At 32.4% G+C, this 23,815-nt stretch overlaps 1 protein-coding gene across 1 annotated transcript; it reads left to right on the top strand.

The window, feature by feature from the left end:
• The first annotated feature begins 18,865 nt into the window (after window positions 1-18,865).
• On the top strand, window positions 18,866-23,084 carry LOTGIDRAFT_195071 (hypothetical protein). Its single transcript, XM_009064631.1, has 5 exons — window positions 18,866-19,006; window positions 20,800-20,981; window positions 21,751-21,962; window positions 22,112-22,390; window positions 22,632-23,084. The coding sequence occupies exons 1-5, from the start codon at window positions 18,923-18,925 to the stop codon at window positions 22,673-22,675; spliced, it is 801 nt and encodes a 266-aa protein (XP_009062879.1). The 5' UTR covers window positions 18,866-18,922; the 3' UTR covers window positions 22,676-23,084.
• The last annotated feature ends 731 nt before the right edge of the window (window positions 23,085-23,815 follow it).

Here is a 23,815-nt window from a genome sequence, read left to right as displayed (position 1 = left end):
AATGAAGACAACGTGGTGCTCCATCAAACTATATTCATTCTGAGCAACAGAAAACTACTGTACCAAGCATGGTTATCTACAGACGCCCTTATGATTTTTATGGACTATGGAGAAAACAAGAACATTGATATTAATTAAGTGAAACAGTGTCTATAATGTGCAGATCTTAAAGGGATTGTGAAGAGGTTTTCTAAAACATTCATGAGTATAGTAAAACTTCTTATAATCTCTTTTAAGGGCAACAGATTCTTGTAGCTGCATTTAGATTGATGATTAAGTATTCTTTTCGGTACTTACGTAGAAGACGGTCAAAATTATATCATTTATATGAGACTCAAGAACGCTAAATAAAAATGATTTTTATGAAAATGTTCCTTGTATAGGGCAACATCACGTGAACCTTAAGTTATATACTTACCATCTCGATATCTCAACTGTACGAACCAGTTTCATCTATCCCTTGATTCGGTAAATTGATATACATGCATTCCCATATTTTTAAGAATTAGTTCTCGACAAGATTCCTCAAATAAAAATCTCCTATACCTCATATATAACGCGTTAGTTGATTGGTCAGATTGAAAATGACGAATAAGATAGTCTAATAGTCTTTAAGCAATTCAAGGTGTTACCAAAACTTTTATGGTACTTGTATAGCTTTCTGCTTCTGTTTGCACCCATCCGAATTAAAAAAAATCCACAAATTTTTTCTTTGGATTTACGATTTTGAAAACAAGGTGCAAAAAGCAGGTTATAATGTTTAAGACCATAAAAAACTTCCTATTAAATCTCCTTTATTGATAGTGATGAACCAAATCGACTTGGACCTACGACATCCTTTAAGTTTTTTAACACAGATAACACAGAAGGTTAAATTTAGATAATAAATTCATGTTGTTGTGGTTGTCACATATTTTTGAAACAGATAAAATTGTCATGGCACGTGCTGCATATTAATTGTATCGAATTTCATTAAACGTGCGTCTGTGTATCTTTAGAGAATGATCGGATGCCCTGATTCGATCCTTTTGCTTTGTTATTGTTATTTGTATTCTGTTGTTTGTTATGTAATGATTTATATATTGTTATCATTGTTATCTGTGTGTTATTATATGTTATAAATTATTTATTAAAATGGTTAAATAGGTTATTAAAATATTTAAAAATCTTGTCTCTTGACTAATATAGTTCCTTTTTTATCTGGTTTATATCTGGTTTGAAGAGCTTGTGGTGGACTATTTATTTATATGCAACCTCATTAATATCAAACTCTTCATCTACGCGGGGTTACCTCCCTTGATTTAACAAAAATGGTTTATGCACGCAGGGATTTTATCATGCCAATCGTTATAGACATGAACAAAATATCGAGAGGAGGGCGGTACTCAGTAAAAAAATCCTTGGAAGACCGTGGTATATTCGAGGTCTTTCATCAAACACAATCTTATTTAGACATCAATGCGTATACAATAGCGTTATTAAATATTTTATCAGATCATATTCTAAAGTTGTGAGCCACTGTATACAAAATACATCCAACATACTTTTCTGAATAACATGTGAAAATAATTTTTTCATGCATTAGGTTATTAATAAGAAAGGTATAAGGTATTTTGGGATAATGAAAGTTTCCATTGCCTTGCTCAGTGTCTGATTATGAAGCCATTTGTTAAAAAAAAAAACAGGTTTACAAAATTAAACAATCCAATCCAGTGCTACGTTTCAAAACTTGAACACGTATCAAGTGTAAGGAATTCTGTGATATCTTTGATGAAATTTGACTCATACTGCATGCACACTTTTCAAGTAGGTGTGGTAAGTCTATAAAAATCATAAAACATAATATAATACATATAACCTGATTTAAAGACGCATGTGGTCAGATCTAGATTAAGACAAGTAATAAACATAAAATAAACATAAAGCAGTATCTAATCTGTAAGATACACACTTTTCTCATCAATAGATTTTTATTCTTAATAATGGTTCATAAACATAGTATCTATTGACAATTTTCATTATGAACATATTAACAATAACAATATGGAGATATTCTTTCATCGTAGAAGTGATTGATGTCTGACAGCTGATGCTCCACAATCATTAAATTAATAGTTGTACATCACCTGTAATAATACGTCACCAAGACGAAGACAAGATGGAGATCGATCAGCTTCGAAGTAAACGTGAAATTAAAGATGGCGATCGATTAGCTTCGCAGCAAAAGTGGATATTAAAAAGTGAAATTATGTTCGCTACCTCATTATTATGTCCGCTTTAACTAGCATCGATTTCCGTTGATTGCCACCTTACGGTTATTAAATAGTCCGGGTTTAAAGCAAGAGGCAGTCAGACGAAGAAAATGTCTCTCGGGCATCATGAATTCAGACATGTTATTTGCAAATTAGGGTCTCATTATGATAATCGATATCCAAATGATATTGTTCCTATACTATTAGTGGAACGGCTTAGTATTATCATTCCCATATCAATCCATGTAGATTTTATTTATTCTGGAGCCACTTGTGTTTTACCAATATAAACAGACTAGTAAAATAATGATAGTAAATAACAGATTTTAAATAAGGAAAACGCGTATTTTATAAAAGATGATCAATAAATTAATGTTTACACTCTACGAAGACATGCTTTACTTCCCTGAATTGGTTCATGACAACCAAGTATACCATCGAATAAAGAAGAAATTTTGCCAGACTTTGACATATGCTTACTCATTTGTAACTGACAGAGCACAGATTGCAGTAAAGGGGATCTGGTGTTATTGTTTCGTCCAACGTCTCAACGTTTTTTCTATTATATGGTTCTTCCAGCTTGCATGACTTAAAAGATCCACAAATATCGTTTTGGTGAAAATAGAATCTACAAATGACCGTCTTGTACATAAGAAGATCAGTATATATTCTAGGAATTCATTTAGCCAATAATCAAATTTAAAATAAAATTGCTTATAAAAATCTTTAAATTCAAATTAGAAAATAATGATATGAAGTAAAAAACTTGATAAAAATCTGTAATTTCAAATAAGAAATTGATAATTTAAAATAAAAAACCTGTGTTAATTAACAAGTTAAAAGGTTTTATAATAACATAATTATCAAAAAATCATTAACATAAAATTCGAATTCAATTCAATCATTATTAAGGACGACTAAGTCAGTTGATAACAGAATTTTTCAGTGGTATCAACTACTGTGACATGATGAAAATAAGCCCAAACATTCTAGATGTAAATTTAGATCCGGAAAAAGTATATAAATATTGCTTTCTGCAAGTTAAGAAGATTCAAACATCAACTCGAGTGTGGTGCATGCTTCCGAGATCTAGGCACGGTCAACCTCCGTTGCTAAGAAATTAAGTTGAAACAATGAATTTCCATAAGTGACTTGATCTCTCCTTTTCCACCGTAAAGACATGGACTGCGGAATTCAAGCATGCGACAGAGAGCCTTGACGATGGCCAGCGCTCGGGAAGGTCTTCATTAGCAACCATTCCGGAAAACATTTCCCCTGGCATGGTGATAACTGATCGTTTATGCACCAATTGATATACTGTTAGTGCTGTGAGGAATCTCCCATGCGTGGGTTGACGGCATTATCACCAACAAATTGGTAATGACAAAAGTTTCTGCAAAATGGGAGCCAAAGTTCGTGACAATTTCGTGACAATTTATGCCGTTTTAGAGCCAATCCTTATAATATTTTGGCCCAGTTCGTAAGCATGGATGAGACTTTAATACAGCCTACACAATTTAATGTGGTCGTAGAATTTGACAGTTGTTTTAAATAGGCGTTGCCGAGTTGTTTACACCATAAGAGTTTCTTAAAGAATCAATAATAACCGTCGAATGTAAATTTGTTTCCGTTATTAAGACAATTTTTCTAGTCTACCCAGATCGAATTTGGTGAGAATTTTGTAACTTTGATGAGCCTTAAACAAATTTTGGCAACTCGATTCTGACTCTGTAATTAAAGTCGACTAAATTAACCTTCTTAGTAATTACTTCTCACTTCGTCACTTGATTTCATCAAGTTTTACTAACTTTCAATTATCTACTTCCGTTCTAACCACGTGACCGTACGCACTCGAGGCAAATTGTCGTGCTATTGAAAACGAGACTAGAGTAAATGAAAAGCTACTTCAACACAGAAGAGTTCGTCTCTAGTTAGCTCTTCAGAGAAGAAGGAAGAAAAACTCGAACATATTGAAAATATCAATGCTTTCTTTTTGCTGTAATTAACATGCGCGACCTTTTGTTGACGGAGGTCAGCGGAAATTGTAGGTGCGCGTGCCTAGCCTACGGTATTATGTTCCCAATGTCACCACAAGTTTAAAGATCTCTTCAGTTGAAACATTGCTTAATAATCTACATTTAGTAGTGTCAATTTCATGTCGGTTGCACATGCATGTCATATCTTGATGTCCTCTTTATCATTTGAAACACGTGTATTTTGAAGATCTGCATGTCATTCAGCATAATAAGAAAATTAATAATGGGTACATTTTAAGAGGATTTTACTAGCCAGAATCGTCGTGGCACTTTAAAAATTTATCAAGTTCTCCTTATTTTCTGGGATTCCAAACAGGTGAAAGTGACATGCTCCTGGATTTTCTTTACAGAACATTCTGTTATATTCTGTTTTCTCGTAAAATTTAGCTGGACTGTACTCATTTATATTCTTACTCCAATTATTCTTATTTCAAGCAGATTTTTTATTTGGCCTATCTGAAACAAGTTCGCGAATTTGTACTATTTTTCTGGCATCGTGTTTCTGACTGCGCACAAAATGATCCTCTCTGTCTTCATTAAGGAGCGGCGGTGGCTCAGTGAGTTAGACGCTTGCTCGCTAACCTGAAGGTCCAGGGTTCAATCCCGGCATAGGTCGAGATAATACCTTCGGATTTTTCAACCCGGTTTCCTCCTGTCAGTGAAGCGGGTAAGAGGGACTGACATGGAAAAAGCGTCTAGTCGTTCGGATGGGACAATAACCCGAGGCCCCATGTGTTACAGGCTGTGCACGTTAAAGACCCCTCGACAGCTAATGCCGCTGTGCTTGCAAAATTTCTCTCATGGCACCCTGAATGGAGTTGCCCGCCTTCATCAGCCCACAAGGTGCAAAAAAGTAGGACGTAAAACTCCATTCATTTCATTTCATTTTCTGTCTTCATTATAAATAGTGTCAGAAGAAGGATGTAAAACTTCATTTCACTTAATTCCACGAATTTTAAGTCTTATGACTAGTATCTTTAAAATTATTTCCACCACTATAACTTATATCTTTAACGCAACGGATTATAATGAAATTATGCGGTCGGTCGGGTATGAAGGGTTTCACTGTGTCACAGTATAATAAATAATACTATACTTGTTACTTATTCTTTAACAGTACACAAAATACATTTCATGTCATAAAACATAATCAGAAAAATCATCATTATAACGTCATTGAAATAGAAATTCAATAATTTATTCATTATCTTCACCACTTCCTGTTGACTTAACTATCCTATCAGATAATGTCAACAAATACTCGTGTTATCTCCCTTTTTGACACAATAAAATCCATCTCCGAATCTTCCGTCCTATCAAAATGACAGGAAATATTGCCTAAACGGAACATGGAAACAGCTGAGTCTTGTGGTTTTTATTTTGGATCATAAAACGTGTGTTAAGATATACCCTGCGGTTTGCTTCTTTATCCACCGCGTGTCAATATCATTTGAGCACAAGTATAATTACATATTCATAAGAGATGCACCCTGTCTTAACCCCTTGAAGATATTTAAACTTGGCACGCGATTAAGTTAGTTGACTCATAATTTGTGACACATTTTTTGCCTCCAATGTTACTCTTCAGCTATTGTCCTTATAAAATGGAACATGAACGTTGTTTATTTTTTGATACAAAACATGTTAAGACAAACTCGTGCCAATGTTTGGCCTCAAAGGCTGTTAAAGAGAACTAAACGATAAGTTGGGGGTCCCAATATTACAACCAACGTCATAATACTTTACTTTCACATTCTACTTAGTAGCAACAGTTTTCCACTAGTTTTACAGTTGAGTCTGATCCAAAAAAAAAGTACATGCATTGTAAACGAGTCGCTGGTCTGTATGCGTAATACTGTTCTAAAACACTTCGATGTTTCGCGGATCCTAAGAAAGATCATGATGAGTTGACAAACCAATGCGTAGTTGAGATGGTTGTAAAGATTCTAGCTTGTTATGTATATCACGGCACGCCATGGCTTTTATTGCATCATTTCAATTTCAAGAGTCTGTTTTTCTTGTCATAAAGCTGAACCGTTTATGCCTTTACTATCTCAAAAGCGGCAAATATCTAAGAGCCTTTGCTCTAGCGACGGACTCAAATGGTGCAAATCGATTCTATCAGTGTCTCCGATACACATAAAAAGTTTGAACACCTCTCTACGAGTCATTTAAGTATTTACTTGAGAACGGCAATAAACTGTGATGTTTTCAAACTGTTTTATCGTGAGGTCTTGATGCGAGTGTTTGCAACAAATTTCTTGTCAAAATATAACATTTATGATCAGTCCCCTCCCTTGAACTTATAAATTCAGTCAAGTCGCTATGTTTTGTTTGCACGTTCCTAATTGTAGTGTTTGTTGACAGTTGTAGCACCGGGCTGGGTATGCTTTCTCTTCTAAACACCACTTTTATTTATGAAATAGTTTCATCCAGATAAAGCATCTTGGGATGTTTCCAAAAGGCAAAACACTGTGTCCCGGATTGATGCAAAAATTTCTCGTAGCACACTGCATGACTTTGGTCTTCGTTCGAACAATAAAGAGCTGAAAAGTAAGACATAAAGCTTCCATTTCATTACATTTCTAAAGTGGACGAATCGAAGGTTACTATAATTTTAAATGGTGAGCACGTAACGAAGTCTTAGAAGAGTCGAAGGTTTCTCTGATTCAATTACTGACGATAATTGCTGACAGATTGAAAAGTCAATATGTCAAATAAACTTGTGATTTCCAAGTTAGAAACCTAGGAAAATAAATTATGACGGTGTAGTTGGTTAATCTGCATAAGTTTTTTTTTAGAAGAGAATATAATTTAATATTCATCGATATGTATGCTTAGAATAGACAATTTGGCGAGCGAGTACTCGCAAGTACACTCTTAGGCCAACCCATAGTCCGAAACTTGAAAACTCTATTCCAGCCTCTAATAGCTATCTTGACAGTTGTCGGCTGGTGTAAAGGTCAGAAAAAGTGGGCTGCGAAAAATGGAGTTTTTCGCACCTCTCCCGGTGAGAAGACTTTACACATTTTTACCACGAATCCACTAAACCCCGATATATTCGGAATGATATTTTTGTAGTTCAGTTATACCATCATTATCCTCTATACCATTCATGTTACATCTGTGGTTCCATTTAAGGTTTTTTTTGTTTTTCCGATCTCTCGGCCGCCATCAAAGGATACGAGTGCAACCAAAAATTGTAAGTCACAGCGTCACGTGATACCAACCAAATGGAAGTACAAGCTGATGTTCGTCACTAATTTACAGTCTTCGAGCTGTGAATTTCATCGTTTCGGAACCCCCACAACAGCATTTTATTAAAGCCTTCTTTTTCGGACCCTACACCAGCCAACAACTGTCCAAATTAGAGACTGGAGGCCAATCCATACATATTTACAGTTCTAAGTACACAGACTAACAAACATTGCAAAAGTTGCTTTTACAGTCACAGACAGGGGACGCTACTTCTGTGTGCTTCAATCCTTAAATTTTTGGACACATGGATCCCGTATAATTATAGAATTTTGTGGTTTTAATGGAATGGGTTGTAAAAAAATCATTAAAGTTTAAGATTTTTCTTTTACTGCATGCAATTGACTAAACCAAAGTACCCATACCAATCTCTTTAAAAAGATTTTCAAATCATTTCTTCACAGATAAACAGGTTAACTAAATCACACTCTCTGGCATTATTACTATGGCAACCAGCATCGTTCAAAAATTAGATTGTATGACCAACAAGAAACGAAATCAAGTGTCGCGCCTTTCGATTTGAAATTTGAGAGGGCAGCTTCGTTTTGGGGCTATTGACAATTTGAAGAATGGTCACAAATTAGCTAGAAAGCTTTGTTTGATTGTCTATTGAAGATCTAGTCTGTATTTATGCCATGACGAGGTCTCCGATGTTGAATGACCCTCCTCGCGGCAACAAGTTTTCTGCGAACAATTGCTCTTTTCTTTCCAGCACGCCGATCACAATTGATAGGGCACTTGACGTCAAATTGAATGAAATTGCAGCAAAACGAGGATCTTATGGCTGTTAAAGAACGATTCGTTCGACACGCGGAGTTTATCTTAGGCAAGGAGCGTTTCCTTCTCTCAATGAATTCCAACATCCGAATGTAACCCAAGAGTAAACATAAGTCACGTGATAAACGATGGTAGACAATAGAGCTAATGAACAAACACGGCAGTTGAGAGGAAAATAGAACAAATTGCCTCAAATCAAAGCAATTTTCTGCCTATTGAATCCGACTTCACGGAGGGTTCTATTCTTTTCAGTCTTCTCAACGATTACATAATGATATCAAAATTGACTGGAATCTGTCGATTTGAAGTTGTTAAAACCATTCCAAATCGTTGTAAGAGGTTCGTCTTATTTCATCGTTATAATAACAGAAGGGACGACAGTAAGGCTACTAGCCTTTGGTATTCTAGAAAAAAAATTGCAAGGAGTTATTCAAAGAAATTCGAATGTATTTTTGTCCAAATATTTTCTGTTTAAACTAGGGTATATTTGTGAATGTACCTCACTGCACATCGGATCTTACGTCAAACTTAATCTATTTGCAACTTCTTCTATCTTCTTTACGGGAGAGTGACCTGAATAATAATTGTTAATCATAACTTTATCAAATAGAAAGCAATATTCTTGAATAGACATACTAAAAAAGTTTTAAAGACGAAACAAACTCAAATGCAGCAAATTATTCTGACAAATATCAATGCACTTCGGTGTGAAAAATATTCATAGAAATTATGACCAAAATCAAAAACTTTATTCAGTAAATTTCATTAAGGTACAGCGACATCTATCAATCGCTTTAGAAACATTGTATTAAATAACGTAAACCGACTTATTTCCGGTTTGTTAGTCACGGGGTTAACTACAATTGACCTACTTAAGAATTCAAATTCAATCAGTTTTGCATAATAAGATTCCACGCTTGGCTGAAAGTCTGGGGTTCTCTAGAGATCCAATTAGGAGCTTGTGAAATCACTGATCAAATGGACCTTTTAAGACTTCTCGTGGAAGCGTGAAAATATTCAAAACATTTCTTTTTCGGAACAAAACAGGGAAAGGGACATAATTTGATAAAGTGGTGTGTATTTTCTTATACTTTATAAATAATCTATTATTTATGAAATTTAAACGTTCTTGATGAGATATTATTGTTTTGTATGTTGGAATGGGTAGATTTTTGTGCAATTCTTTTTCATTTTTGTGTAAGTTTGGTTCAAGATTCCAAAAAGACCCTTTTCTCCTGTGGTCCAAAGCATCAAAAAACTCACCTTGAATTCTGGCTTGTCACGATGATTTTATGAAATATGGCTACAAAATAGTAATCTCCTTTTTTGATGGAATACAATTTATTTCTAAAGTTTTTACTATGCTGTAATCTTTACGTAAGAAACCCAATGAACACAATATTGATGATGCATTTTGAAAAAATCCAGTTGATTTGGCAGTAGTTAAAATAGATGCTGTTTATTGCAATGCTCAAACCTCCAATCCCAAATCAAGTCATTGTTAATGAAATCGTATGAACGAAAAACGTTTTATGTCTATTTTAGAAAAGCTTTGATTATTAGATGAAAATTCTCTAATATCGAACATGCCCTTTTCAAGTTAATTACGTGATATTTTAATCAATATTCATTTATCATCAAATTAACCCGCAATGTTGATAATATGTTTTACTTATCAGTTTTCTGTGTACAATAACTTGACAATTGTTTTTTTTATATGCCTGTGATTTGACCAAGTGGATAAGAACTATACGGTATTCTCAATGAAGCTCCCCCACTAAAATAATTTCTTCCTAAATTCCTTTACAGATCTATTATCATATTAATACGAGGTGTAAATCTAATTAATCTATTGATCAAGTAGGTATAATATAGGTTTAAATGGGTGTATATCACAACATCAAAGGCCCCGGTATGTTAGATATATTACAACAAGAACACCAATCTAACTGTGATAAATAACATAATTTTAGTATGTTAACTCTCAAACATTACCACGGTATGAGGGACATTTAACACTTAGTTAATTACTGCATGTTCCTGAAAAATCTTTAGATGGGATACTTCGAAAACTTTAGGTTAAATATTTTAGTATCGTCCCTCTAATTTGTTTCTAAAGAAGGTAAAGCAAACTTCAATTCAGGTTATCATTACATCTGAATTTCTACAAATACAAATACAATGCTGAGAATCATCTTTTTCCGTAGTCACCCCTAAGATTATTCTTTAAGAATTCCACAGTTTTGAATAGTTTAAATTTAATTGACAGTGAGTTCGTCAAGTGCGTAATGGAACGCACCCACGTAACTCAATTGCTTTAATATCTGCGAAAGTTGTTTATGACTTGAAATTTTTTAAACCATTTGAAGTGACGACAGTGAATATCATTTTAGTTTGCAAGACCAATCTGTTATTTCCTTCATTACGGTGAAAATAAATTTACGGGGGTGGGCTGTCGATGTATATGATGGCAATGAAAGAAAATTATTTGCAGAATTATCCTACTTGTTAAAGTCAAATTATCACATGCAGTAAAAAACTCAATTCATTTTCTCTAGTAAATTCTATTTAGCAAATTATATGACGTCAAAGAGACCGCTAGTACTTAGCAAGAAATCAACTCTGTAGGTCTAATTGGTGTAGAACTGCTGTGAAAATTTGCATGTTTGGCGAAATTGATAAGCCTTGCTAATGAACACCCCTTTGCTCTTTAACGTTGAGGTAAGTGACCGTGAGAATATTTGCCCTTTCATCCGACCTTTGAAAATCTAAATACTAATAGACCAAAGTGTGGTACCTAATTTGGTACGACAAACAGCCTGTTTAACAACCGACGTATAATATGATCAACATCGCTTACCAACTATTTGTGTGGTCAATGCTTCGTCTTCTGAATAGCTTTGATCTAACGATCACCATATTGTACTCTCAGAATGAAATCAATGTCGCTTCTGACAACTAACTTTCATTATACAATAATTCAGAATAAAATCAATGTCGCTTCTGACAACTAACTTCCATTATACAATAAAATAGAATAAAACTGGTTGTAAGAAGTAACTTCCATTATACAATAAATCAGAATGAAACCTATGTCTGGTTGTAAGAAGTAACTTCCATTATACAATAAATCAGAATAAAACCAATGTCTGGTTGTAAGAAGTAACCTCCATTGTACAATAAATCAGAATGAAACCTATGTCTGGTTGTAAGAAGTAACTTCCATTATACAATAAATCAGAATGAAACCTATGTCTGGTTGTAAGAAGTAACTTCCATTATACAGTAAATCAGAATGAAATCGGTGTCTGGTTGTAAGAATAACTTCCATTATACAATAAATCAGAATGAAACCGATGTTTGGTTGTAAGAAGTAACTTCCATTATACAATAAATCAGAATGAAACCAATGTCTGGTTGTAAGAATAACTTCCATTATACAATAAATCAGAATGAAACCGATGTCTGGTTGTAAGAAGTAACTTCCATTGTACAATAAATCAGAATGAAACCAATGACTGGTTGTAAGAAGTAACTTCCATTGTACAATAAATCAGAATGAAACCGATGTCTGGTTGTAAGAAGTAACCTCCATTATACAATAAATCAGAATGAAACCAATGACTGGTTGTTAGAAGTAACCTCCATTGTACAATAAATCAAAATGAAACCAATGTCTGGTTGTTAGAAGTAACTTCCATTATACAATAAATCAGAATGAAACCAATGTCTGGTTGTTAGAAGTAACTTCCATTATACAATAAATCAGAATGAAATCGATGACTGCTTGCAAGAAGTAACCTCCATTATACAATAAATCAGAATGAAACCAATGACTGGTTGTAAGAAGTAACCTCCATTATACAATAAATCAGAATGAAACCAATGTCTGGTTGTTAGAAGTAACTTCCACTATACAATAAATCAGATTGAAATCGATGACTGCTTGTAAGAAGTAACCTCCATTATACAATAAATCAGAATGAAACCAATGTCTGGTTGTAAGAAGTAACTTCCATTATACAATAAATCAGAATGAAACCAGTGTCTGGTTGTAAGAAGTAACTTCCATTGTACAATAAATCAGAATGAAACCAATGTCTGGTTGTAAAAAGTAACCTCCATTATACAATAAATGAGAATGAAACCTATGTCTGGTTTTTAGAAGTAACTTCCATTATACAATACAATAAATCAGAATGAAACCAATGTTTGGTTGTAAGAAGTAAACTCCACTATACAATAAATCAGAATGCAACCAATGACTGGTTGTTAGAAGTAACTTCCATTATACAATAAATCAGAATGAAACCAATGACTGGTTGTTAGAAGTAACTTCCATTATACAATAAATCAGAATGAAACCAATGTCTGGTTGTTAGAAGTAACCTCCACTACACAATAAATCAGAATGAAACCAATGTCTGGTTGTAAGAATAACTTCCATTATACAATAAATCAGAATGAAACTAATGTCTGGTTGTTAGAAGTAATTGCCATTATACAGTTAATCAGAATGAAACCAATGTCTGGTTGTAACTGCCATTATACAATATACGAGGTAAATGTCGGCACCAATATTTCAGATTGTCTGATTATCAAATAATAAGTATTCGCTTTTATTGATAAAATAATGATTTGGACCTTTTTTAATGCAGAGTATGATTATAATCAAATTATTATGAACGTTTTGCCACAAATGAGCATAAAATTGCAGAAATCATCCTTTGGAAAGAAAAAATACAGAACCATATTTGAAATCCAATTTACTGAAATCCGTAGGGAATACTTTGAAAAAATCATCACTCTAGTAATTGTCAATTTAAAATGACATGTAGAAATTATGACGTCATAATGTCAAAAGTATTATGAGTAAATATGGAACTCTCCTGGGTAGAAGGTCAATCTTGTGATGAAATAAATGGAAAATAAAATCTTGTTAACCAATTTCCTGCAAGTCCTTAGTTTTAATCTCTATGGTGCTATCGAAATTAACTAAATAACAGCAATCAACATGAAGTTAACAGTTAGAAATAAGAGGCCAATTAAAATACTTTACGTTAGATCTGGTGAATTAAGAAGTTATTTTATTGATAATAAAGTGTCCTACCCTTCATAAATATTTTCAAAAAGGTGGTTCTGGAACCTGAACAAAACATCGTTACATTTTTGTTAATTATTTGATTTTGCCGTTTTTGTGAATTGGAATATCAGCTTCAAAATAGTACTTAAAATAACTTTGAAAAAAATACATCAGTTTTTTTTTAATTTCACACTCCCACACTTCCATATTTTGACTGAAAATTGTCTTCTGAAAGAAAAAAAAACAAAGGGTATTGTGTGCTCCTGTGTACACTCTATCAACCACTTGAAGATTATCATTACTGATTTAAAGCGAATAGTTTATTCACAAAAACGTAATTTGACATAAGTTCATAATGTTGCTTATAAGTCCGCTTAGTTGATTATAGCACAATTTCACGATAACATAGATCATGTTGATTATAACATAAGTTCTTAATATTGAATAGATCATAAGTTCAGTACTGATTCGAACATAGTAGGTTCACAATTTTGATCTTAACATAAGTAAGGGTTGTTAAAGAGAATATCACTTGATTCGAGCATAAGTTCACAATTTTGAACATAAGTAGGGATTGTTAAAAAGAATTGCACTAGCTTGATGTTACAATGTAAATACAAAAAACAAGGTACAATCTGGGAATAAAATAATGTAAATGAGTTGTCTGTGCTTGTGTCTAGTAATTAGCTATCTTGTAATTATATTTGACATGAAAATCGATACAAAACAAAGTACATTATATTCAGTGTTTTCTGGCTTTTAACCATAGGTTTTCGTACGTATACATCGATTTCTTTATAATGGTGTTAAGAAATTTTTATTTTATCCTGGTTGTATTGGAACTAAAGTTTGTTTTCATTTGCAGATAGTATTTCGGATGAGATATAAGTTATAACTTATTCCTTTAGCACCGTTAGGCTACTATGGATAATATCGTCGTACCGTTGTTAAAGGAATATGTGGTTATAAGGGATTTTCATAAATGCCAAGAGAGACAAAATTCTGTTAACAAAGACGTTGCAAATTTTGTTTTAGCTTCATACTCATTTGCTAAAGGAAAAATATTTCTGACAACCCTACATTCAGAGCTTAAGCATTATAATTATTTTTAAGTAATAAATCTTTAAAGAGAACTACAACAATTTATTATTAATTGATCATACTTGATCATACATATTATAAACATGTGAGTTTCTATTTCAATTTTAACTTTGGTTCCCTGAAAAAAAATTCTCTTTAAAAATAATATTTGAAGGTCATATGTTATAAGGTAACAAAAATAACTACGTAATATGAAGCTTATATTTTGGTTGGACATTAAGTCATAACCTTACATAACATTGTACGTCTTTATAACGTTCTATTGAAGTAATTAATGTTATTCATTCACTATGGGATACTCACTCCACTTTCACTCATCAGCTGTGTTCAAGAGCAATCGCTAGTCTCTAAAAATGCTTCGAGTTGCACTTAAAACCTAATAAAAAACAATTCGTTGGAAACAAAACTCGTTAAGGCGTATTGAGTTAGCTGCCCCTGGTCGTGTGTATTATTTTTAAACTGACACTGAAGATGCGTGATCAGTAAGAAAAACACCCATTTCGATCTTTTTAAGTGGATTAAGTTTAATCTTGATTATACAAAACTGTCATCCAATACGGATTAAAGCGGGATTAAACTGAATTTACTGTTCCTCATATACATGTACTATTAGTAAAGAGACCTTTAAAAAAAAATAACGAATTTAGTGGAACAGGGAGTGCAAAATGTTAATGGTTCTTTTCTCTCTTTTCTTGGAGTTACTTTTAATCTCAATATTTTGGGATTTTGGTCACGAATGTTGATTAAATATGGTACACAATTTGTCTTTATAAAGCTAAAATGTTGCTCAAGGCAGTAATGTATCAAATATGGTTCCAATAGATTTGGAAAGTATATCTGGTATGGTATATAATCGTCAACAACAGCGTTAAAGCACAATACATCAAATTAGCATCATTTACATTAAAACAATGGTCTGTATATAACGACTATAGGTTATCGATTGAGTGCCCCTCAAGGGCGGCTTGTATCAAAGCTCCACACCTGTTAACTAGAAAGTATATTCAATAGATTACGACCAAGGTCTTGACAAACTCACAAGAGGGTATGTCAATCGTGTCAAGTTCATCTGTACCTACATTCTGTGCAGGTGTGAAAACGTTTGGTCGTAAATCTCTTCTGTCGTATCTGTAGAAGGTGAACGTCAGGAACGGATTATCTGTTAATCCATTTACATGTCGATCATCTTTGTTTATACAGCATCATTGATGTTGTTTTAAGACGAACTTTCATCACGTGTCGTTTCTATTTCTTTATATTGTTGAATTTTGGTTTTTTAAAAATCTTAATATTGATGCTAAATGACTAATGTCAAAAGATGAATATTGGAAAGGGGTCTTCTTTAAAAAGGTCCAATAGATAGAGGCCATATATTGCTAAAATATCTTATTTTTATATTAAATGACCAATTATCATTTTAATGCATCTAGAGGTACAGCATGGTCCTATAGAGGAGGACCGAATTGTACCAAATTCATTTCTATCGATTTTATCAAATTTTATATTCATCGTGTTTGAAACGAACGTACAGCGTACAGAAAGAAATTCAGAAAGATATACTACAGTATTGAATTAATATTTTCTAATCTTACTTAACAAGGAACTTCACTTCACTACTTACAAGAAAATAAAATTTCATTTTTACGTTCCGTATATAAAAACTTACCTATCATCATTTTAAATATTGGAAACTGAATTTTCATTTTAAGTAAATAAATAACATTTCACTTATAGATCTTCCTAACTGTGATTGAAAAAATATTTATAGATGCAGATTTTTTTCTGCAATTTAAAAAAAAAAGTCAAATCATAATTTTGTTTAAGTCATAAATGAACAGTTATCATTTTGTTTTTTATAAACTTAGTTATAATGGCCAATCAATCAAGGCACGTGATATCTCTTTCAAGTTTGAAATTTATGTTTTGATAACATCACATTTTGATTGTAATCTTTAATCCGAGGATATAACTGAACACTTTCAACATCGTGAGATTACATGTTTATCTTACTGATTCTGGTATAATGGAACTTTATGCTTGGCACTGATTTGTTTGTTATTGTCAATCATTCAGCTCATGATCATGTTCAAATCATGCCTTGATTGACAGAATCATGAACAATGTTTTGAGTTTATATCAGCAATGAATATTTTCTGTTGAATGTTTTTTGTTTCCAAAATCTTTCACATTCAAGAATTGATTTAATTTGTAATATTCATTTACAAATTCGACTGCTTTAAAAGAAAATATATATGGTTTTTTTTTGACAGAATATTTACCAAAAAACCTCAACAATTTCACTTTCTGTAGATATTAAAAACTAGATAACTTTCGAGATGTTCTGATTCTGTACAATATATACCTGCTGTGTCTTGAATCATATCTTAACTAATATAATTGTGGGAACTGACCATCGTAATATTTGCACCTTATTCACATCATAACGGAACCATGTTGGTTCGCACGTCGATTACATACCGATGTCGTAACCGTCATAGCCTTAGCTAATCCGACATTGAGCATATAATTAGGATATAGATTTTATCGTGTACATGTCTCTTATAGAAAACAGAATGATCCTAGACATATTGTAACATGTTCGGGCCCAAAAATGTCCCCCTGCTAAGCTATTTTACAGTAATACATTTCGTATTATGACAACTTAACAAAAGCCGACATTGTTTCGTGGGTATTTACCAATAAGTCGGATTCAGCTACTGTAGTGTAACAGATCAAGAAGTTAGTCGCTTGATAAACGGAAAGTAAACTTTCTAAGAGGATTTTGAAATAAAAACTTTTGTTTTATAAAGTGATCACCAAAAGAAGGGCAAAGCTTAACACAGTTCTGTTGAAATAAACACCACTGATCTAAAAGTACCATTTCTAATCCCGATTTACCAATGGGAACCCTTATAAGCCATACTGCACATTATAGATTATAGATTGGGATAATATTCATATTAATCCGAATTAAATATTACATATTGCATATCCTATAGATAATCCGTGCTCATCCTTACTAGATTAGGATTAGGATATGAAATAATATCAGAACCAAACTTTTTGGAATAACACTTATGACACCATGACAACAACCTTTATGGAGTTTTAAAAAAACTAATATTCCTGTCGGAAAACAAACCCCAATATTATTATATTATTTGAGAGACCGATTCGAAAGAACCCAAATTTCGCGTTAAACATGCAACCCAATGCTAAAACTGTCATTTCTAAAGAACAGTATTTAAACATCGGGACATACGATATATTATAATGAAACATAAATGTATAAATTTTTCCAATATTCTTACAAAAATCATTTCTAATCAGGCCAACAATTGAAACACGAATTATGGATATTTCCACCGGGCCTATTTTTCTAAACAACATAGAGATTTTCATCCCAACATTCAATGACCGCTTGCAATAAAACGTGGCTGTATTGTATATTTTGAAAAATAGACAAAATAAAATTGAAATATTTAAAGCAGAATTTCTATACCGCGATTGTTGTGATCATCGAAACAACTATTCCAAACTATAAGTCAAAGAATAATGTTTCCAGGCCACTCAGAATTTCAAATTTAAATGAGCAATTCCCAAGAATCTAACGTAAAATAAGAATATTTTTCATTCTTGCACAATATTCAAATTGCAACCGTGGTAATAGTGTTCTCAAAGAACTAAGAACTTAATATTCAAGTTAAATTCATTTCCTGAAAGTTTAAATATATCGAAACGTATAATGTAAAGTATGTATATTCTAAAGAATATTATGTTAAAGTATTCAAATTGCCAAAGGCAAAAAATCATTTCATCACTATAATGTGAAGTAATTGAACTTTGTTGAGTATATTGCAACTGGTCTCGCTGCCGAGACATATATATTTAAAACATATATTTTTACATATCATCAAAATTCAGTTTTAGGTTCTGATATTTCGGATCATTTGTCTTTTTACAGTTCAAATATTTTTTAAGCATTAAAATTCATAGTCTGATTTCTTACATGTCAATCAAAGTCAAATTTAGATGCAAATGTGTGATGATTGAAAAATAATAATTGTTATGTGTGTTCACCCTGCCTTAAAACAACCATTATACAATATGTTTGATATCTATCTTGTACGCTTTGACAACTCGTGTGTGTCGCAGTGGAATCAATGGGGCGTGTCATTTACCGGATTCCAACTCTCGACTAATCAGCGGGCGGTAAGAATTCCTACTCGACGCTGATTGGTTGGATTGGTTTGACAGATTGTTATGTTATGATTTTTCAGATTAGCGGTGAATACATTTCACTGGATTTCCTAATAAAAAGCGAATTTTCCATTTGGAACTCATCATAACATTCTGACTTGTTCTCTTATACACATCAAGGATTTTTAATAGTTTGGAATATTCATATATTTACCATTATGGCGTCAAGCTCAGATTTTGAAGACGAGTCATATAGTCCAGAATCATCCGAGAATTATTCTTTTAATATGACCTGCGTAAAGGTATGTATTACATTCATGAAAGCATTATGATATTATGAATAGCATGGCGGTTTGGGAACCAACGGCATAGACTTTATTTTTGCCGTGAGCTGACATCAATACCAGATGATTGCACAAATGCATAGGAAAATTGTTTCAAACTCTTAATATTATTTTCTACATTGCAATATTTTCTAAATGTTAGGAATTTTGTGGGATTTCAGAATGTTTATTTCTGATGAAAATACGAAAATGTATTAATGTATCATTGATTTTGTATTACAAAAATAATACAATTATTCTATTTATTTAAATAATGAAATATTCAATTAATTAAAAATTGGTGGAATTGAATACTTTAAAATTTTAGTCAAGATGTAGGGTAAATTTTATTATTAGTTTCTTCCATCAGTAATTCCATCTATTAACATTTGACATTATTGAATTAAAAATACATTACAAGATACTGATTGAAAGAGAAAAAACAATTTATAGTCCAGCGAACAGGAGCCAATCTCAGGAAGAATTGTCATTTCCTGGTTTCCGTTTTAGCGACACACAACAAAATACCTTTGAATAGATAACGACAGATGTCTCTGAGGGAGGCCATTGGAAAGGTTGAAAATTCCGTGAGAGCTAAAACGAATTTTCTCAACATTAAGGCGCTTCTATAGAAATTTCTACTATGTCTTTATTCACTTAAGACACATTTAATACGATTTTCTTGCGTTTTTGTCGTACAAGCGGAAGTAATTTCGACTCTTACGGAAGCACTCTATCCCGATTTGACTAAACGGAAGGCGAGTATACATTCTTTTAAGAAAACACGCGCTTAGGCCTCGTAACATCTCTCACGACGCCACTTAGGAGTCATTTCCCTTATGTGAGAAATGGACATATTTCCCTTGGATAAGTCTATTGGAATCGAACACCACGCTATCTCATTTCCATTAAAACTCACAATACAAGATGTCGACGAACGGAAATGCATTACTGCTGTCTCTTTTGTTAAGTAACTCTTCTGCTTTTACTGAAAGTAATTTTGTTAGGTGAACGGACGCAGTTCTTTAGACTCCATCTTAAAATCTTGTCTATTATTTGTCAAATGTCACTTCTCATGTGACATCAAAAACATTGAACTAATAGAAAAAGCAGTATTTGGCATGGAAATGTAGAAAATAAACATTAAAAGTATAGAAATCAAGTCTTATCTTGCAGAAAGATAAGCAATTTTTAAGAAATAAATTTCAGACTACCATAACATGAAAATTCAAAATCTGATATTAAAAAGTGTTAAGAATTTATCTATAAAGATTATCTAATTTATAAAATATTGACCATAAGGTAACATTCGGGAAAGTGAAAATTGATTGACACATTACTGAGATGATTGACAGGTGCCGAATTTTAGGTAGATAAATTTCTTTTCAATATAAGTAACCATCTGGATATAAATTTACTTATGTATTAAAAGCTTTGAATAATAGTCGCTTAAATATTTAAATGATGGTTCATTAAATGTTAACACAAATTAAAATGTCATAATCAATTTAAAATATTTTACTTCCAATTTTGGTACAATAATTTTTTTATATAATTTCCTTTAAAACATATTTTCACTTTATAAACTTTAAAAAAGGATTCCTATATTTAAAAAAAAAATGTATGCAATATCTAAATATAGCGTCTTTCACATACAATATTTCGACCATTTATTTTGTAATACAATTTCAACTGCGAATAAAAATTCGTTTTCGTTTAATATTTTTACATTTTAAAAGGTATTTTATATTAATGAAAATTTTCTTTTGTAGACTGAAGGTGAACTATGTTTTGGATGCGGTGGAATGATACATGATAGATATTTATTAAGAGTAAATGGTTGTTCTTTTCATGTTGATTGTTTACGGTGCAGTGTTTGTGATTGTGTTTTAGAACGTCAGTCATCATGTTTTATAAAAGGAGATAATATTTACTGCAAAGTTGATTATACAAGGTAAGCAGAGTTCTGTTGGTCTAAATTTTAGAAATTATTTTAGATGCGAAAAAAACATGAAAATTAGAAAGTTTGTTTCAATCAAATCACGACAATTTCAAGGTATCCCGCAGAGAAAGTCTCACAGCAAATTAAATCTAACTCGCTTCAACAGCTCAGGGCATAGTGTCGTCTGATTCCACTTGACGCCATTGTTTTTCTGAATTAAATCAACTCTGGACGAATTACTTATAAATGAGATTCGGGATTGAAATTAACTTCAATTGACTTCTGTTGTTATCGGTTGCTACAAATGAGTTGCTTTCTGAATTTTGATGGCGCTAACATCGATCCGGTTTAATTGGGCGGGAAAAAATTAGCAACCTCGCAAGATGAGTGTTCCGAGCGGGAAAATTTTTGATCAAAATGACACATTCGAACATTGCGATTAGTTCTCAATTATATTCCTGCCGCTTCGATAAACTCAGGAATAAAATTACAGACTAGGAATTTAGACAATGGCTTCCGATCGAAATCATCCTTGATTTGGAAATATGCTTTTGATAGGCAGTAATTGAATCTGACAACTACTATGTTATTTAGCTATCAACGATTTTTACTAGTATCGATTGAACATTTTCTCAGTTTTTCTTTAAATTTTTTTATTCAGTTGAATGAAAAGATGTTATTTTATGACACAACATACTTTCAAAAGAGTTATGCACGTTTTTTTTATTTTACTTGTATCATGAACAATTTTTAAACATATTTTATCCTTTCATTTTTCCAGAGAATATGGTGCTAAGTGTTCCAAATGTCAGCGTCACATTCAACCAAACGACTGGGTAAGACGTGCCCGAGATAATGTCTATCATCTTGCCTGTTTTGCTTGTGATAGTTGTAAAAGACAATTGTCTACTGGTGAAGAATTCGCTCTACAAGATGACAGAGTTTTATGTAAAACACACTATATTGAAGTTTTAGAAGGTGGTCCCAGCTCAGGTACGTTTTTATTTTCAAATCATACAAAAACGTTCATTCATGATTAAAATTTCTGTTATTACGACACGAACAAAAATCCAACTGAAGGTTTTCTTTTTAATTTTCTACTTGAAATTCAAAAATCTTAATATTCATCTTTATTCTTGTAGATCCAGATTCAATTCAAAAACAGAAAGCGAAAAGAGTTCGAACTACATTCTCAGAAGAACAAGTACAAGTATTGCAGGCGAATTTCAACATTGATAGTAATCCAGACGGCCAAGATTTAGAAAGAATTGCTCAAATAACCGGACTCAGTAAGCGAGTAACCCAAGTTTGGTTTCAGAATTCCCGAGCTCGCCAGAAGAAATACCAACAACAACAATCAAAGGGTGGTCGATCCTCTAGTCCCAAATCATTGAATAGTTCGATTATGGGAGATTCACTGAGTAAGTACTTTTAAATACTTTTTGCAACCAACCCAATGTTATAAAATAATATTTAAGGACCAATAGATATCATTGTGCTAGCGATAATCGTACATGCAAAAGTGTATTTTGTACCAGGATTCAGTTTGCAACCAAATTAAACAATGATTTAATCTTAAACTTAAATAGTTTTCAAGTGGTTACAATCATTGTTGATTATTTTGAAACATATGTTCTAATTAATTCATTCTTTTATTTGCAGGTCCACAATGGTCGAGCGGTGATGATTGCCATATGTTCGAGTAAAAACGTTCCACCTGGATAGTTGAGACTTCCAATGGAGAAAACTCCACGTGCCAATTTTGTTAAGACGACATATTATAGTGCATATAAAATGAATTGTGATATACGATAGTGTTTTTAAAATATAACAATCAAACTAACTTTCAAATCGTGACGTTAACTTCGACAGGAAAGAGACACACCCGAGTTCGACAATGTCATCAAAAAAGTTTGATTCCACAAAGTTTGAAGTCAGAGAACATAATTGTTTTGATTGTTTTGATTTAAAACATTATCTGTTTTAGTTGTTTTCATTATTTCAATTGTTCATAATTATTCATTTGTTGTATAATTTATTCATTTTATGTATATAGATATCAAGCAAGTACTATGTAAATATTATACAATTGTAAAAATACAATAATAACTTATGAAATATTGTGTATATTTATTCAAACAACATTCAAGAAAATCGATTGAATATGGTTTAGTTAGCTAGAAATACTAAACACCAGTCAATGAAAATCTCCAATGAAAATAGTTGTGGTTTTCATTTAAAAGAATGTAGCATAAGGTCATTTTCAAATACAAAAAACTTGGGAATTTTCTGACCTAGTGCATCCTGAAACCACATTTTTGTCATGTGATTTCATTATCAGCCTGTCGCGTGGCCGAAAGCGTTTTACTAAAATACATATTTAAAGGGACAGATTCGCCATTTTCGGGTCTTGTGTATATGTACATAATATATACATAGTCTCCAGAAGTACCAGAAATCTCCGAAAATCGCAAAATTCCTCAAAAAATAAAAAATAAATAGAATTTCTTCCATTCTGTAAACACCAAAAGATTTCGTATAGCCTTGGCCTCTTCTTGAAAAATGACTTTAGTTGTTAAAGGCAGTGATCTTTTTTGAAACCCTGATTTTAATGTTTAAAAACATGCATGCATTACAACTCTTATCTCCAAAATAAAGCTACCAACGTTGTAATTTTCTGGATGGTCATTTCTATCACTCATTAAGATGGGTCAATGTCGAGCGATTTTCTCTTAAACAAATTTAAGATTAAGATTCCTTAATATTTAATTATTGTAATATTATCTCCCTTGAGCTTATAACATTGCTATTAGGCCTTGTATAACCATCAATGTATTTAGTGTGAT

This window comes from Lottia gigantea, assembly GCF_000327385.1.
Source record: "Lottia gigantea unplaced genomic scaffold LOTGIsca_64, whole genome shotgun sequence".
Lineage (NCBI taxonomy): Eukaryota > Metazoa > Mollusca > Gastropoda > Lottiidae > Lottia > Lottia gigantea.
This window is presented reverse-complemented; position numbering and strand designations above follow the sequence as displayed.